General features: G+C 39.9%; 2 protein-coding genes across 3 annotated transcripts in view; both read right to left on the bottom strand.

The window, feature by feature from the left end:
- Positions 1-6,131: 6,131 nt before the first annotated feature.
- Positions 6,132-11,413, bottom strand: LOC122343035 (NACHT, LRR and PYD domains-containing protein 14-like). Its single transcript, XM_043237329.1, has 6 exons — positions 10,989-11,413; positions 10,646-10,816; positions 8,749-8,922; positions 8,199-8,245; positions 6,477-6,823; positions 6,132-6,436 (listed from the first exon to the last, which is right to left on the bottom strand). The coding sequence occupies exons 1-6, from the start codon at positions 11,411-11,413 to the stop codon at positions 6,266-6,268; spliced, it is 1,335 nt and encodes a 444-aa protein (XP_043093264.1). The 3' UTR covers positions 6,132-6,265.
- Positions 11,414-11,489: 76 nt separating this feature from the next.
- The window catches only part of LOC122343020 (NLR family CARD domain-containing protein 3-like), a 135,278-nt gene continuing 129,993 nt past the window's right edge, over positions 11,490-16,774 (bottom strand). Inside the window, exons 2-5 of one of the 2 annotated variants that reach the window (XM_043237294.1) lie at positions 13,662-13,778; positions 13,498-13,584; positions 13,322-13,363; positions 11,490-12,796 (exon numbers count right to left, since the gene is read on the bottom strand). In XM_043237294.1, coding sequence (XP_043093229.1) covers positions 11,490-12,796; positions 13,322-13,363; positions 13,498-13,567 — 1,419 coding nt within the window. In that variant the 5' untranslated portion in view covers positions 13,568-13,584; positions 13,662-13,778. Of the gene's footprint in view, positions 12,797-13,321; positions 13,364-13,497; positions 13,779-16,774 lie in introns of both variants that reach the window. The other variant, XM_043237293.1, reaches the window with a different exon arrangement.

Genomic DNA, 16,774 nt, shown 5'->3' with positions numbered 1-16,774 from the left:
TGTTATTGATTTACCCTGATTTTATTGAAGACGATAGTTTAATGCTGTTTTTAGATTTCTTCAAAGCCTTTAACATCCTTTCATCTTTTTTTTTTTGTGAGAGCGTTTTGGTTTTGGACCTTTTTTTGTAATGCAATGAAAACGTTATATGCTGGGGTAATAGCTCAGTGAAATTAGGTGACGACACTACACAGAGGTTTCTTTTAGAGAGAGGTATTCAGCAAGGCTCTTTCTTAATGTAGCTCAAGCTTTCTGTCATTTTATTAAGGAGAGTAAGCTAGAGGGAATTCAAATAGCTGGTAGAAGCATTTCTACAGACACATGACACAGCTATGTTTTTAAGAAATTCCTCCCAAGTTTATCAAAACCATTCAGCTGTTCTCTAATGCTTCAGGCTTGCATCTTAATATAAATGAATGAGAACTTTTAGCCCTAAAAAATCCCCTATTCTCATCTTTGGATGGTATTCCTGTTAAAGAAACCGTCATCTCAAAAAATGAACAAAATAAAGTCTCCCTGAATTTTAACCCGCCTTTGAAAAATAAAATGACCGATGAATTGGGATCTCGCTCCAAATAATCGCTAATCGCATCCAACTGCCGCTGATTACAGCGCGAGTATAAATAAGCAGTGGGTGCAGTGCATATTCAGCTTTTTACTTCGGAGCCGAGCGTGACTGTTATGCTTCAAAGACAGAGAAATCTTCGGGTGTTGGAGTTTGGCATTTCAGCGGAGGTCGTTCCTGTGTCAAGTGGATTGCCACAATCAGGCTGCACTACTCCCTGTTTGTGTGCAGAGCGCCATCTCCTGTTACCTCAATACTATCTAAAAAGCTAGCTCAAGGGAATGTCTTTTTAAAGACGATCTGCAAGATGCCCTTCCACCCGTGCGCTTCTGGATGCAGTTGTTACCTGGCGCCGGTGATGGTCACGATCACTGTCTATTGTTTCTGGGCCTTGAGCACGCTAAGGTGGCTTTCGTGGATGAGTCATGCTCTCAGTGTGGGAGGATGACCATCACTGAGTTGCAGAGGGCGCCTCTACCGCTGCCCCCTGCTCCGGCACAGCCAACGCAACAGCCCCATCTAGGCAGTGCCGTGGAGCCGGCCGCAGGGCATACGCTAAAGCCCGTCCAGGCTCCCACCAAACCTGGAGGAAAGTGCAGGTGCAAGCGGCCCTGAGATGGGCGACCCAGGGATGGAGCGAGCTGCTCTTCGGGAGAAGGTAAAGGCACCAGAGAAACTTTGCGTTTTGGTGGAGAATCTTTTGTTTTTGTTAGTTTCCTCTATCTCTGGCTCATCAGGAGGACAATGGGTTGTGGGCGGGCCAGCTATGCAGCACACTCACTCTCGGCCAATATGCAGCAGTGGGAGGACTGGGAGAACAAACCAACGGACTACTCATCTCACTTCTGCGTGAACGCAGGTAGGAGTTGCACACACTCAGACTCCACTTCAGACGGGCCCTGTGTTCCCCCTTGCTGTCCCATTGCCAACAAGGTCCCGCTATAGCAGCTAGTTTGGTCCCTGGATGCCTGGTTAAGTCTTCCCAGGCTATCCCAGTGGCTCCTGTGGACCATTCGATTTGGCAGAACGATTCAGTTCCCCAGTGTCCCCAAGTTCAGTGGGATCTGCTTCACATCAGTGAATGATGCGGTGCCCCTGTCTTATGTGCGGAGATTGCGGTCCTTCTAGCAAAGGATGCAATAGAGCCAGTCCTCCAGCCAATATAAGATCAGACTTTTGCAGTCCATACTTCATAGTGCCCAAAAAGGCTGTGGATTACGGTCGATCCTGGATCTGCAAGTCCTGAAACAAGCACTTCAAAGGCTCCTGTTCGGAATGTTGACACAGAAATGCCTATTTCAGTGCGCGTCTGTCCGACGGGCGCGCCTCACGCAGCAACAGGCCGAGTCAGTGTTGATCTTTTGAATCTGTTCGGACGGCGGGCGGTTCCACTGAAATATTTGATATATTCTGAGTTTTTATCACTGTTTCTTCTACAAGTGTATATTGAGAGTTAAAATTGCTCTGAGCTTTCTGTTAGTATGAAGTAATTCCATTAATTCCTAAACCTAAAAACGATACTCTTCTCTTGGATATTATTGATGAAAATCACATCTTTAATAACGTTAGACTCATTTTTGACCTCATTGACTACCCTGATTTTATTGAAGACAATAGTTTTTCATATGCCCAGAGGCTCCTGGGCATATGGCAGCCGCGGCTGCAGTGATGCCGCTGGAACTACTCCATATGAAACACTGGCTATGCGATCGAGTCCCGGGGTGGGCGTGGCAACGTGGAACTCACCGGGTTCAAATAACACCGGCCTGCCGCCAAACATTCACCCCTTGATCAGACCTCTCGTTCCTTCGGGCTGGAGTGTCCCTGGAGCAGGTCTCCAGTTATGCTGTGGTTTTTACGGATGCCTCCACCACTGGCTGGGGCAATGGCACATCAACTGCCTAGAATAGCTAGTGGTACATCTCGCCCTTGGACCGTCTCAGGAACCGCCTTCGAGGCCAGCATGTGCTAGTCCGAATGGACAGCATACCGACCATTGTGTACATCAACCAACAAGGTGGTCTACACTCCCGTCGTATATCGAATCTCGCCCGCCACCTCCTCCTATGGAGTCAGAAGTTTCTGAGGTCGCTTCACGCCATTCACATTCCAGGAGTGTGCAACCAGGCAATCAATGAGTTGTCATGAGCTGCACTACCTGGAGAAAGGAGACTCCATCCCCAGACGGTTCAGTTGATTTGGGAACATTTCTGAGGTGTTTAGGTAGACCTGTTTGCGTCTCCAGAGACTTCCCATTGCCAGTGGACCTTCTCCCTGACTGAGGAGACACTTGGCCCAGATGCACTGGCACATAGCTGGCCATGAGGCCTGCGCAAATATGCATTTCCCCCAGTGAGCCTTCTTGCACAGACACTAGGCAAGGTCAGGTTGTGCTTACTTTCTTGCATCAAGGGTTGGAGCAAAGGCTGTCTCCCTCCACCCTTAAAGTCTACGTGGCTGCGATCGCTGCAAATCATGACCCCATAGATGGGAGGTCAGTGGGTAAGTATGATCTGATCATCAGGTTCCTGAGGGGGGCCAGGAGGTTGAATTCTCTGTGGCCCCCTAAGGTGCCCTCTTGGGACCTGTCTGTAGTGCTAACGGCACTGCAGCAGGCTCCATTTGAACCTTTGCGTTAAAGTTTGTGTTTGAGTTAAAGTTTGTGTCTTTGAAGACACTGCTCCAAGATTCCCACTGCCCCATTAAGGTGGTGAACCTTCAAGCGCTGCCCCTGGAGGAGGCAGACCCAGCCCTACTTTTGCTTTGTCCTGTCCAAGCACTAAGATGCTACGTTGACCGGACACTAAGCTCCAGGACCTTAGACCAGCTCTTTGTTTGTCACAGAGGCCGGCAGAAGGGGAATGCCATCTCCAAGTAGAGGATGGCCCACTGGATAGTGGACGCCATTACCCTGACCTATCAAGCGCAGGGTATGCTCTGCCCCCTCAGGTTGCAGGCACACTCAACAAGATGTGTTACATCGTCCTGTGCGTTGGCACGTGGTGCCTCGCTGACAGATATTTGTAGAGCTGCGGGCTGGACGACCCTTAACACGTTCGCTAGATTTTATAATCTGTGGAACCGGTATCCTCCTGTGTTCTTACCTCAAATGGGTAGAAGCAATGAGAGGTCCGTTTCGGGTTAGCTTGTTAACCGCTCCAGAGCGTCCCATACAGTAGACCCTGTTGAGCTCCTCCATTCCCCTCGGCAGCCAGATGTGGCGGAGCATCTGGCGCCAGGCCCTCTCGATGAATCTGTGAGAACCGATGAGGGCTGGGAACCATGTAAAGTATTCTAAGAGGTCTTTATGTGTGTATTTCCACGGCATAGCCTCAGAGCCCCATGTTCGTTCCGAGACCTCCTACGGGAAGGCTGGACTTGAACCTGTTCACTAGAACGTGGGACGTCCCCCAGTGTTCCAATCCCAGTTGGGTAGTATTGGCAACAGTAGCTGGCTTCTTGTTTTCTTGTTCCAATGTGACTCTGAGTGACTGACTGAAAGGAAACGTCTCGGTTACGTGTATGCAACCCTTGTTCCCTGAAGAAGGGAGGGGAGACGTCACGTCTTGTCGTCACGGTGCTGTACCTCTGCCAAAGGGGCTCGGCTCCTCAGCGAACACTTGAATATTCCATGCACCTGCTGCTTATTTATGCTCAGAGATGCGAGACATTACTAAGGGACGGTAGAGTCTTCTTGTCAAAAGCGGAAAGAATTTCTAGACTTACTTATTTTGCTGCCTCTATTGATCAGACTTCATTTAATTTTTTTATGGAAGAATCCTGTGCACTATATTCATATATCTGTTGTCATAAATCCCCTTACAAATGGTGGACTTGATTTTTTGGATTTTTCTACCTTAAACAGTACTCTCAAAATTAATTTGTGGAATTTTATTACTAGTTTTATTTTGGATAAGCTTGGGTGTCTTTCTTTTTTAGAAATGGCCAGTGAAGCTGTCTGCTTTTATGCTCAAGCTTTGATTGCTTAGAAAAATTATTTACAAGCACAATTTTCCTCCGCATCGTTATTTTATTTGGAATAATCTTTGTATTGTGTATGTCCCTCCAGCATGTCCTAGGTCTTCCCTAGGGCCTCCTCCCGGTGGGACATGCCCGGAACACCACCCTTTGGGAGGCGTCCGGGAGGCATCCGGAACAGATGCCCGAGCTACCTTAGCTGGCCTCTCTCGATGTGGAGGAGCAGCGGGTCTACTCCGAGATCCTCCCGAGTGACCAAACTCCTCACCCTATCTCTAAGGGAGTGCTCAGCCACCCTACGGAGGAAACTCATTTCGGCCGCTTGTATCCGGGATCTCATCCTTTCGGTCATGAAGCAGAATCGGTCATTAAGCCACCCTCGTCCGACTGAGGACCATGGGCTCAGACTTGGAGGTGCTGATTCTCATCCCAGCCGCTTCACACTCAGCTGCAAACCGCCCCAGCACACACTGTAGGTCTTGGCCAGATGCAGCCAACAGAACAACATCATCAGCAAAAAGCAGAGAAGCTATCCTGTGGTGACCAAACCAGACCCCCTCCGGCCCCCGGCTACGCCTAGAAATCCTGTCCATAAAAATAATTAACAGGACCGGTGACAAAGGGCAGCCCTGTCGGAGTCCAACATGCACTGAGAACAAGTCTTACTTAATGCAGGCAATGTGAACCAAGCTCCTGCTCTGATCGTACAGGGATCGGACAGCCCTTAGCAAAGGGCCCCTTACCCCATATTCCCAGAGCACCCCCCACAGAACACAATATCCCCAGTCGAGGTTAGCAGGTTCCCGCCAGCACTGTATACGGTGTTGGCAGGGCACTGCTTCCCTTTTCTGAGGTGCTGGACGGTTTGCCAGAACCTCTTTGAGGACGTCCGATAGTCCTTTTCCATGGCTTCCCCGAATTCCTCCCAGACCCGAGTTTTTGCCTGCACAACCACCCGGGTAGCGGTCCGCTTAGCCCACCGGTACCTGTCAGCTGCCTCAGGAGTCCCATGAGCCAAACAGGTCCGATAGGACTCTTTTTTCAGCTTGACGGCATCCCTTACTTCCGGTGTCACAGAAAATTAATAAATCTGTCTTTTATAAGGATAGTGTCTTTATTAGGAACAACTTTGTTTAAAAACTGTTTTTGCAGTAAATAGAAATATGATTCATTGATTTAAAATCTTTTAACTTTTCAGTGTCTTTATTTGACAAAGTATATAAAAAGAACATAAACAAAAGCATAAACACTATTTCCTGCATTTCTAAAATTAGAATAAAATTCAGTATTTCATAATAATAACAAATAACAATAATGATGTCAATAAGTCAAATCAAAGCCAAAAGTAGATTTTATTTTATTTAATATGAAAAAAATGACTTAAAGTACAATTTAAATGAATAAACTATACATGTAATATTTTTTAATAAAAATGATACATTTTATTTTAACTATACACACACACACACACGCAGACACACACACACACATACACAGACACACACACACACACACCACACACTCAGATATCTTTCTATTTCTGACACATTTCTTCTTTTATATCTATTTCTTAGATTAATTATTAATCCTTATATTTCTGATTCTATAGAAGTTGAGCTGAAGTATTAATGTCTTGAAGAGACTCATAACATCTCACTGTTACTGATTCATCATGCAGCTCAAAGCATTCTGGGTAGAATCTCATCAGTCTCTTCTGATTCATCAACACAATTTCACTGATGCTTTATAACCAACATAAAACCCAGGACAGAGTGTCTGAGTGAATGTGGTCTGGACTGTGTGGATGAGTCTCATTGTGTCAGAGACGCTGAAGAAGGACAGAGTTCCTGCGCTCTCATCCACATACACTCCTACTCTGTAGATATCTTTATACTCTCCTGTTCTTCTTCTTCTGATGAAGATGGGCTTCTACAGAGAGATCAGTCATTATCTTATTGTGTCTGAATGAGTATCTGTGAGGAGAGCAGATCAAACTCCAGGACTGATCATTAGATCCAAACTCAAACTCTTTGCCCAGTCCCTTCCTGCTGATGTTCTTATATGACACTGATATAAACACAAGTCCACTGCACTCAGTCTCCCAGTAACAGCGTCCACACACACTCTCTCTACACAACACCTGAGGATACACACCATCAAATCTGTCTGGATGATCAGGATACGACTGAGACTGAGACACCCACTTCACCTTTCTGTTCTCCTCAGACAGAATGAGAAGAGTATATGCTGTGTTTGGATCCAGTGTGAAAAAACACTCATCTGAACAGAAGAACAGAGACATTAATAACACAACAATCACTACAGTGTGTGTGTGTGTGTGTGTGTGTGTGTGTGTGTGAGTGAGTGTATGCGAGTGTATGTGTGTGTGAGTGTCTGTGTGTGTGAGTGTGTGTCTGTGTGTGAGTCTATGTGTGTGTGTGTGTGTGAGAGTGTATGTGTGTGTGTGTGTGTGTGTGTGTGAGAAGTTTGTTCATATTTATAATAAGGTTTTTGTTCAGAAATAATAACAAATCAACTTGAGATCAAATTGAATTGAAGTTTGTATCATAAATATAATCGATTCCTCACGAGACTGAAATTAGCTTCGGACATAAAATATGTCATCACAGCATTTAATAAAATATATTGTAATGACAGTAAAGTTGTATAAAAGAATCTCTTTCAGTAAGTGAGAGAAGCTGTCAGAATATATTTTAAATGTGTCACAGTACATTTATACACAAAATCCTACAATTGTTTAAATTTATTTGTCTTGATGTAAGCAAGTTATTAATTTAGACATAATGCAAACATTACTTCAGCTGGCATATTTGCATCTGCTTTTATTTCAATAATTGAAATACTAAAAGAAATAATACATCAATATTAAAATGTAGTATAATAACAATAATGTTAATATTTATTATAATAATAAAAATGATTATGTATTTTAATGAAAACAAATTAATAAAACTATGTTATGATTATAATGTTGTTGTACTCTTAAATAAACAAGTATTACTGGTTTATCTGAATGTTATACCAAATAAAAAGAAAAATAATAATATTACAATAATCATATAGCTCTTTAAAAAGTCAGTATTTACTATTAATGTAAAATGATTATTTTGGCTATTAGCATAATGTCAACTTTATAATGTAAACAAATACATGGTTGCAGTAATCATTTATTATTTAAATTACAAAACTAAAACATATTGCAGTAGTATTGTTGCAATATTTACTTAATAAAATGTAATAATAAATAAAAATTATAATGAAATAAAGTGTATATTATCATTTTTAATTAATTTTAATTGTCATAATATTGAAGAAAAACAAATGCTATTTTAAATATTATTACAATCATACTAATTACTACAATAATAAAAAATAATGACAAATTAAATAAAACTACCAAATAATTGACAATATTTATTATTAATAATAATAATAATAATAATAATAATAATAATAATAATGACCTAAAAATAAAATATTATTGAGAAAATAAAATTGTACATATACACACACACACACACACACACACACTATTGCAATATTATTCCATAAAAATGAATATTTATCTTCATCAAATCAAAAATATGAATTATGATCTTAATACAATCATAAATGTATTGTATAATTGTCCTACATTTCTTGAGTCCTGCTGTAATCCTGGATTCTCCTCCATGCTCAACACTAAAAACACACACATAGTCACAGTCAGTCAGTAGAAGACTATGCAGTTGATAACATTGAAAAAATTATTATAATTATATAGATATTATTTTTTGTCTTGTTTCCAGACAAACAACTTCCTTTGCTGTCCACTTTTTTTAATGCCACACAAGTTCATAGAGGTGTGTGTGTGTGTGTTGATTTTGCACTTTAGATGTTTTAGAGGTTCACCTCTTCATTGCATTGCAATTTTGCATCTGCATTGTTGGGGATTTGTAAATTGTACACCAAAATGTTTGTATTTTACCCCATTTCATATTAACTAGTCATATTTTTTATGATGACTTTTTTTCAAATCATGCCTCAATTATTTTAAACATAACAATAAGGGTAACAGAGTTTTGTACCATTCAGGTGAAGCTATAATAAAAAAATTCTAAATGTAATATTTTCTCATCAGAAATGTACACAAACTGCATAAGGGTTAAACAATAAACCCCAAGAACCTCTCCTGCATAACATACTTAAGTTTATTTAGTGAGCAGTTTGGATCCTCCAGTTTTTCAGAGAGCAGCTTCACTCCTGAATCTCCAGGATGATTGTAGCTCAGATCCAGCTCTCTCAGGTGTGAGGGGTTTGAAGTCAGAGCTGAAGACACATAACCACAGCCTTCCTCTGTCACCATGCAGCCTGACAACCTAAAAACATACAACAGCAATCCACATTGAATTAGATTGTTTTTTTTTTTTTTTTTAATATTTAACTGTTCAATAAAATAGTTGGTCAAAAAAGTATTTTGTGCTCATTTATCATTATCAATAAGAAACAAATATTGGACATATATTTTTAAATGCAAATGTATAGGCATGAAATCTCTCACAAATAATAGTGGCACAATACTGCAGCAAAAATCTTACGTAAAAAGTAGTGAAAGAAAGAAACATAAGATAGGAAAAAGGCCCCTAGTGGCCAATGTAATGGCTTCTTTCTGTGTTTTGTGTAATACTTGCCACAACCAACATTCTGTTAAAACATATTCAACTCAATATTACAGGTGAAGAGAGAGGGGTGGAGATGTCAACTGATCACCTCTCTGAAAAACTGGAGGACCCAACAAGGCCTGATAGGACTCCTTGACACCATTCCTTACATCCGGTGTCCACCACCGGATTCAGGGGTTGCCCAACAGACCTTCACAGTACGTTTGGGCCTGCTGAGTCTGTCCGGCTTCTTCCTCCGCCAACAGATCCAACAGAACCACTCTTTGTCTAGCTTGTCAACTAGGACCTGTTTGCTTTAAGAGACCCTACCAGGGCCATATAGCTCCTAGGGCCACTGAGGCACTCAAACCCCTCCACCACATTAAGGTTGTGGTCCTAGGAGAGACATTCTGTCTTCACTCCATTTGTTTCTACAAATTCTTTGCCATCTTTCTTCATATTAAGTTGTCTATTATTATCTATTCGCAGTGCACATTCATTATTGGTTCTACATTTTAATACATTTTTTAATTAATAAAAACATTATAATTTTTTTTTTCTAAAACACCAATCTTACTGATAAATCACTGGACTGTTTTATTATAGTTTGTGAATCTAAAATAGTTAAACAGCTTGGGGAAGCACTCCCATATTGCCAAATTTAAGTGAAGGTGGGAATCTGCTGACTTCGACTGGGGATATTGTCGGATGGTAGAAGGAATACCTCAATACTGGAGAAGGATCTCCTCAATTCCACCAATTTTCTTCTTCCAGCATGTTCCACTGAGGAAGCAGAGGCCAGTGGCTCAGATAAGCAAACACACTAAAAAACTATGTCTTGAAGATATAAATGCAGACGCCTATTTGAAGTCTCTGAGATGTGCGCTTGCTAACAGGGAACCTGCTGTCAATGAATCTATCCTGTTCATGCCAAGTCTATTCCAAGTCAAGTCTATTCATTGTTCAGTCAAGTGTGTTTCAAGTCAAGTATTAGTTTCATAAATTATGGATTATGTCTCTGTAAATAAAACTGCACATGAGTTCTCACTATGCTCATCTTCAGTGAACTAAATTGTTACATCATGGTAATTAACTATATGAAATATTCTGCCTGCATGTCTTTAATTTGTGATCATTCTAAATGTACTTTATTAAATAGAATCAAGCAGTAAAGAAAATCACTCTAAATGTGCACACTCACTAGTCTAGACTTCACACTCTGAGGGTGTGTTTTGCAAAACTACTAGATCATTTCAAATGTCACATCAGTAAAACAACAATTATGATATTATATCTTCTGTGATATTGCACACTGTGCAGTGAGATTACATGTAGAAAATCTATACAAGATTAACACGATAATTGCATACATGGTTTTTGCATGCATTCTAAACATAAGGATTGTTTAATGAGTAAATAACAAAGTATTTCAAACTCAAACCTCATTATCTTCAGTCTACAGTGTGAACTCTTCAGTCCATCAGAAAGCAGCTTCACTCCTGAATCCTGCAGATCATTGTTACTCAGGTCCAGCTCTGTCAGATGGTTTGATGATTGTAGAGCAGAAGAAAGAGTTTCACAGCATGTTTCATCAAAACCACAGCTTTCAAATCTGCCAAAATAGAATGTTTTAGCCTGATTATCTACTGATGTTCAGTTTTCTTCTGCAGTAACTTATTTTTCTCTTCATAATCAGGGGAAAAATTTCACTTCGCATTTACATATCATTGTTTAGTGACGTAGAACAAATCATTTAATTAAACAGCAGTCAGTGAAATACTCACAGAGCGTTTCTGCAGCATCTCACAGCTGGAATGAGTCTCCTGCAATCTGATTGTTCTGATGTGAACCTCTTTGGGTTGAACTCATCCAGCACCTTCTCTGACATCAGTAGTATGTAGGTCAGCACTGTGCACATTGAAGACGAGAGATCTCTTCCTGGATGTTCATTTGAACTGAGGTAACTCTGTATTTCCTCATATAATGAATGATCTTTGAGCTCAAGTAAGCAGTAGAACAGGTTGACTGAAGTTTCATCTGAGATGTCCTGTTGTTGTAATTCTTTAATGTGTGCACTTAGATTTCTGATGCTCTCTGTGGTGTCTTTGGTGTGTGTGATCAGGCCTTTGAGCAAATTTTGACTGGATTCCAGTGAAATTCCCATCAGAAACCGCAGGAAAAGGTCCAGATGCCCTCTCTTACTCTGCATTGCTTTTTCAATGGCTCTCTCTGTTAAGTCATGCCATTTGACCTTTCTAAAAGGAAATGTAAGATTTTGTATGACTTTAGTTTGTGAATTTCTCAAAGAAAAACATAAGCTCTTGCTTGTTTTTTTTCAGGTAACAGGTGAACACATGCACTGCAGCGAGGAACTCTTGAACGCTCAGATGCACAAAGCAGAAGACCTTTCTCTTATAAAGTCCAACTTCCTTCTTAAAGATCTGAGCGATCATTCCTGTGAACTCAGCATCTTTACTCACATCAATACCACATGCTTTCAGATCTTTCTCATAGAACACAATGTTTTCCTGCTTCAGCTGTTCAAACGCTAGCTTGGCTAACTTCAGAATCATCTCTCTATTTAAAAGTAAGTGCTCTGAACATTCTCCGTCTTGTTGTTTGCCATATTTCTGACTCTTCATGTTCATCTGTATCCTCAGGAAGTGAATGTACATTTCAGTGAGTGTTGTGCTGATGTTCTCTTCATTGTTCTCAGTGAGAATATCCTGAAGTACTGTGGCTGTGATCCAGCAGAACACAGGAATGTGGCACATGATGTAGAGACTACGAGACGTCTTAATGTGGGAGATGATTCTGGAGGACAGACTCTGATCTGTGAATCTCTTTCTGAAGTACTCCTCCTTCTGTAGGTCAGTGAATCCTTGCACTTCTGTGAACAATCCTACATACTGAGGAGGGATCTGATTGGCTGCTGCCGGTCGTGATGTGACCCAGACAAGAGCTGATGGAAGCAGTTTACCTTTGACCAGACTTGTAAACAGCACATCTACAGATGATCTTTCCTCAACAGTGTTCAATGTATCACTTTCAAAATTCAAAGGCAGTCGACTCTCATCAAGTCCATCAAAAATAAACACAAGTTTATATTCTGTATATAACTTTGATTTCTCCAGGAACATCAATTCAGGATTAAATTTCAGCAGAAACTCATGGAGACTGACCTCTCTTTCTTTAATCACATTGATCTCTCTGAATGGAAGCAGGAACACACAGTCTATATCCTGATTAGATTCTCCTTCTACCCAGTCCAGGATGAACTTGTGCACAAACACAGTTTTTCCAATGCCAGCGACTCCTTTGGTCAACACAATCTTTAACTCATTGTTTTTCCTCAGTTCAGTAAATATATCATTGCATTTGATTGGTTTGTTCAGTGTTTTTTTGCTCTTGAAAGCATCATCAATCTTCAGAATCTCATGTTCCTGATTTACATCTTTCATATCTCCCTCTGTGATGAACAGATCTGTGTAAACAGCTTTCAGATCTGTGTCAGTTTCTTTGTTGCCCTCAAAAATGTATTTTGTCTTCATCTTCATGTTGTTTTTGTGAGTTTTCAAGACATTTTGGAGCTCTACAATAAAAAGAGACAAAAACACTAAACAAATTTGTCATATTTTCATATCAGCATGATTGTTATTATTTGCCACTGATTCAGACATATTAAATTCATATTTAACAATTTTCAGTTTTACAATTTTTGAATGTCTATGCTCTTTTTCCAGATCACTTATTGATTGAGATCTTTATGCCATGAGATCAGTCTCACTCAAAACTGATGAACGGTTTCCACATGATCTAGCACATCAAACAGAATGTGTGTTTAAACTTGCTTTAAATAACCTTAGCATGTGTGACCGTAATCATGTCTCGGTGATACTGAATCTATTTTGTGACAGTGCCACCTTTTGGTTAACTTTAATTAAATTCAAATACATTATAAGATGTTTAAGCAAGGCTTTCAGACCATTGTAGGCTGGGTATCACTGGGGACACTTCTATATATCTATGTGAAATCTGCCTCTGATGTGATTTCTTATTTCCATTCACAGGCAGTGATATGATATATGTGGATTATATGTGATATGTTGTGAATTACCTCTAACAGAGACAGATGTCTTCATATTGTCCTCAGTCTGAGCTGGGAGAGAAAAAAAGAGAGAATCACTCACTAGGAAACATTTATCTCAGAAACACATCAGTAGAGCAAAGAGGTCAAACCTTCACACTGTTAAATATTTAATCTCGTTACAGTCACAGTAAATTAAATGTTACCTTGCTTGTGTTCATTCTGCAACTGTTCAGCCAGATCATTTTGGTTTATCTTTCTCAGGACGTCTACCATGACCTTCACAGCTTCATCTGGTCCAAAACACATCACCATCTTATCTACTGTGTCACATCTATCTGCATTTTTCAATTCAGACTTTGATATGCACTTTTGATAAAAATTCACTAAATGCCAATGAAATTTCTTCAGTTCATCTTCTGCCAGCTCCATCAGTTGGTCCAAGAGCAGCTTTTAACAGACGCCATCGTCCTTCACCAACTCACGACTGCATATTAAGAAAAGAAAAGAGCTAAAGTGAGCTCAAATGTGACATTTTAAAACTACAGTGAAAGCCTTTACAATTTTTTTTTATATTTCTGCATAAATATGACCCAAAACATATAATTTCTCCTGAACGTAGACAAAGAAATCTACAAAAGAAGTTGAGATAAAATATTGATTGTTACATATCTGTTTGCTGCAAAAGTATGTGAATTTTTGTTTTCAGTATCTGATGTGTCCTCATTTGCAAGTTTCCTACATCTTGTTCATCTTGTAGGACTTTCAGCCCGTTCCTCATTACATAACCACTTCAACTCTGTGATGTTGGTGGGTTTTCCTCAATTGAACTGCTTGTTTCAGCTCCTTCCACCTCTTTCTTTAACCGTTCTTTGTTGTCTTGCTGTATGGCCCACTTTCTCTTGAGACTGAGTTTTGGGACAGATGTCCAGGAGATCTCTTGTTCTTTCACATGGTGAGTGTCTGATGAGCATTTAAAATTTGCTGAGCAGTTTTAGGACAAGTGTCTGTTTTAGGACAAATGGTTTAGTATGGATTTTGCATTTTTTGCAACAGCATTTTATGTATTACAATATAATATTGTCTTTTTTTCTCAGGACTGACAAGGCCTCTAAGGCCAAAAATTGTTTCCTTAGTTTATATGCTGCTTTGTACTGTTTTCATTTTTTTCAGTAATAAAACTGTCCCGAGACGTCATATAGGCCTGAATCATTTTTAGCTTAAGGACCGTTAAAGACAGACATTCACAGTCAAAACCTAAAATGAATTTCTACAAAATGTATTTTTATCTATGTATTAAATCATCTGTTTTTGTTCTTCTAAATCCCAAATAGCTCCAGATATTTAAAAAAATACCTTATGGACAGGTTTCGGGAGATATCTTGTGGACTTTCTGTAATTTACAAAGCACAAACCAGAAAGCAGCAATATCTGCAGAATGGAGAAGGTTTGACCATTCACAAAACCAAAATATAAGTTTTATTTCAATTGTAGTTAGTCTCTTTTTTTATTTAAGTGAATATAAAAAGATACTTATCTGTGCTTATTTAGGTTATTAAAAGGGGTGGAAAGATGCTTATTTAATTTATTATCTCTAGCAAGGTTTCAGTCCACTGAACTAAGCAGGGAGAATTTGCTCTCTGTATCTGTCAGTCACTAAGAGTTATTTCGTGACAACAGACTGGGGTCTTGCTTGGAGCTCTGATTTGCTCTGATTAGCTCTGATTAAGAGAAAATGCTAATTAATTTTAGTGTTTATTGCATCCGAGCCACTCCCCGTCACACTGGTATTAACAAGCGTCTGGTGCAACCACTCTAAGGTAAATTAGCTGTTTAAGTATTATTTGGGGAATCAGATCTTTGAGTTGATTCAAGTAGATTACACTGATATGAACATCAAACTTCAAAGGCATTTATACCTATCAAAAGGCTATGCATAGACTAAAATAGCAAGCTTTCTTAAATTTAGGAGGTCTATAGGAAATTATTTGTAACATTACATATATTTACTCTAATAGTAATGGGAATTCTGATTGTCTTTCTTAGACATTCTCAGCAGTTTAAATCTTTCTTTGTTTGAGAAGAACAATGCATGCTTTTGTGGTACGCAAAAGAACAACAGAGAGAGCACTGAAGATCCAGAAGTGTTTCATTAAAGAGCAGTTTCTGAACACAGTCGGCTTGCGTCTTTTTAAAGATGACGTTCCGACCATGTCCTCTTGGGTGTACTTGTTATCTGTCCTCCAACGAGCGTTGTCTTCAGTGTCTGCTGAGTCAGACCTGAAGCTGATGGCCATGCTTTCCTGGACCACCGTAAGTATCAGTCTAGAGGTGTGCACGCCTTCCAGCCTTAAAGAGCTAAGATGCGTATCTACTGAGATCCAAGGAGCTTTAGTCAAAACCACAAGGTCTGGCACCAAGACATAAGGTTGCAGACATTCTCAAATTCTCAGGACAGCAGCTGGGCTGTTTCCCCGCTCGCCAGATTTTATAAGACGAGCAGTCGTGAGATGTAGGAGAGACCAAAAGGAAGAAGACTACTGAGCGAGGCCTTTTGAGGTCTGTGAAGGTCACACCAAGAGCCAATGATGTCTTGAATTTTTAGCAGGAGAGTTTTATAACTTTGTCTCTAAGCATGGTCTTTTGCATTGTTTTATGGTGCTCAAATCTCCTGCACCTTCTACCTTATTTTGTTTATCCTCAGGTTAGGTAAAGTAAGTCGAGTCTGTCCTATCTCTCGTAAGTATTTAATCATACTCACAAGACAGGTCACAGAAGACTTCTCCGTGGTCTGTTCTGCTTAGGTCTAAAAATCAGAGTCTGTCTGGCATCAGAGTGCAGCCCTTCTTTATAGACTACAGGTGCAAGTTGACACTTTTGGAAAGTCCCATACAGCTGGAGACCTCCCTTTCAAGAAGCTCACTATAAAAACACAGCCATCTTATCAGTCTGGTCTTCTGTGAAGATCTTTCTAAGATGTCCTCCTCTCTGCGTCGGGAACTCAGCACTCCAACGGTAACATTCCTATTCTTCAAAGTTCTTACTAATACATATTTTATCTCTGGCTATACTTTAACTAAATGCTACATATATCATACCTAATGTTTTTTCTCAATAAATTTTAAACATGATGCTGTGGTTATCTTTCTACTATTCAATAAAGTGAATACAATACCATGTGTTCTGTGTATCTTATTAATACTTATCAAATAAAAGAATACAATATACTGTGTGGTCTCTCTTCTTCTTGATAAATCAAACAAGACAAAATTACAGAACAAAATTGGGAAAACGTTTACATTTATTTATACAAATATATACATTTTTTTTTACAGCACATTAGAGTGAATCCTGTTAGTTCATATTTGATCATGTTTCATGAGTGTTTCATGATTAAGACAGTATTTAATCTTTACTTACTTGAAAAAGGAAGTGTCTTTCTGCTCCACAGCTGAAGACTTGCTTTGATCAAAACGTTCAGTT

This window comes from Puntigrus tetrazona, chromosome 4 (assembly GCF_018831695.1).
Source record: "Puntigrus tetrazona isolate hp1 chromosome 4, ASM1883169v1, whole genome shotgun sequence".
Taxonomy (NCBI): domain Eukaryota; kingdom Metazoa; phylum Chordata; class Actinopteri; order Cypriniformes; family Cyprinidae; genus Puntigrus; species Puntigrus tetrazona.
Note: the sequence above shows the minus strand (reverse complement) of the source record. Positions and strands in the feature narration are given on the sequence as shown.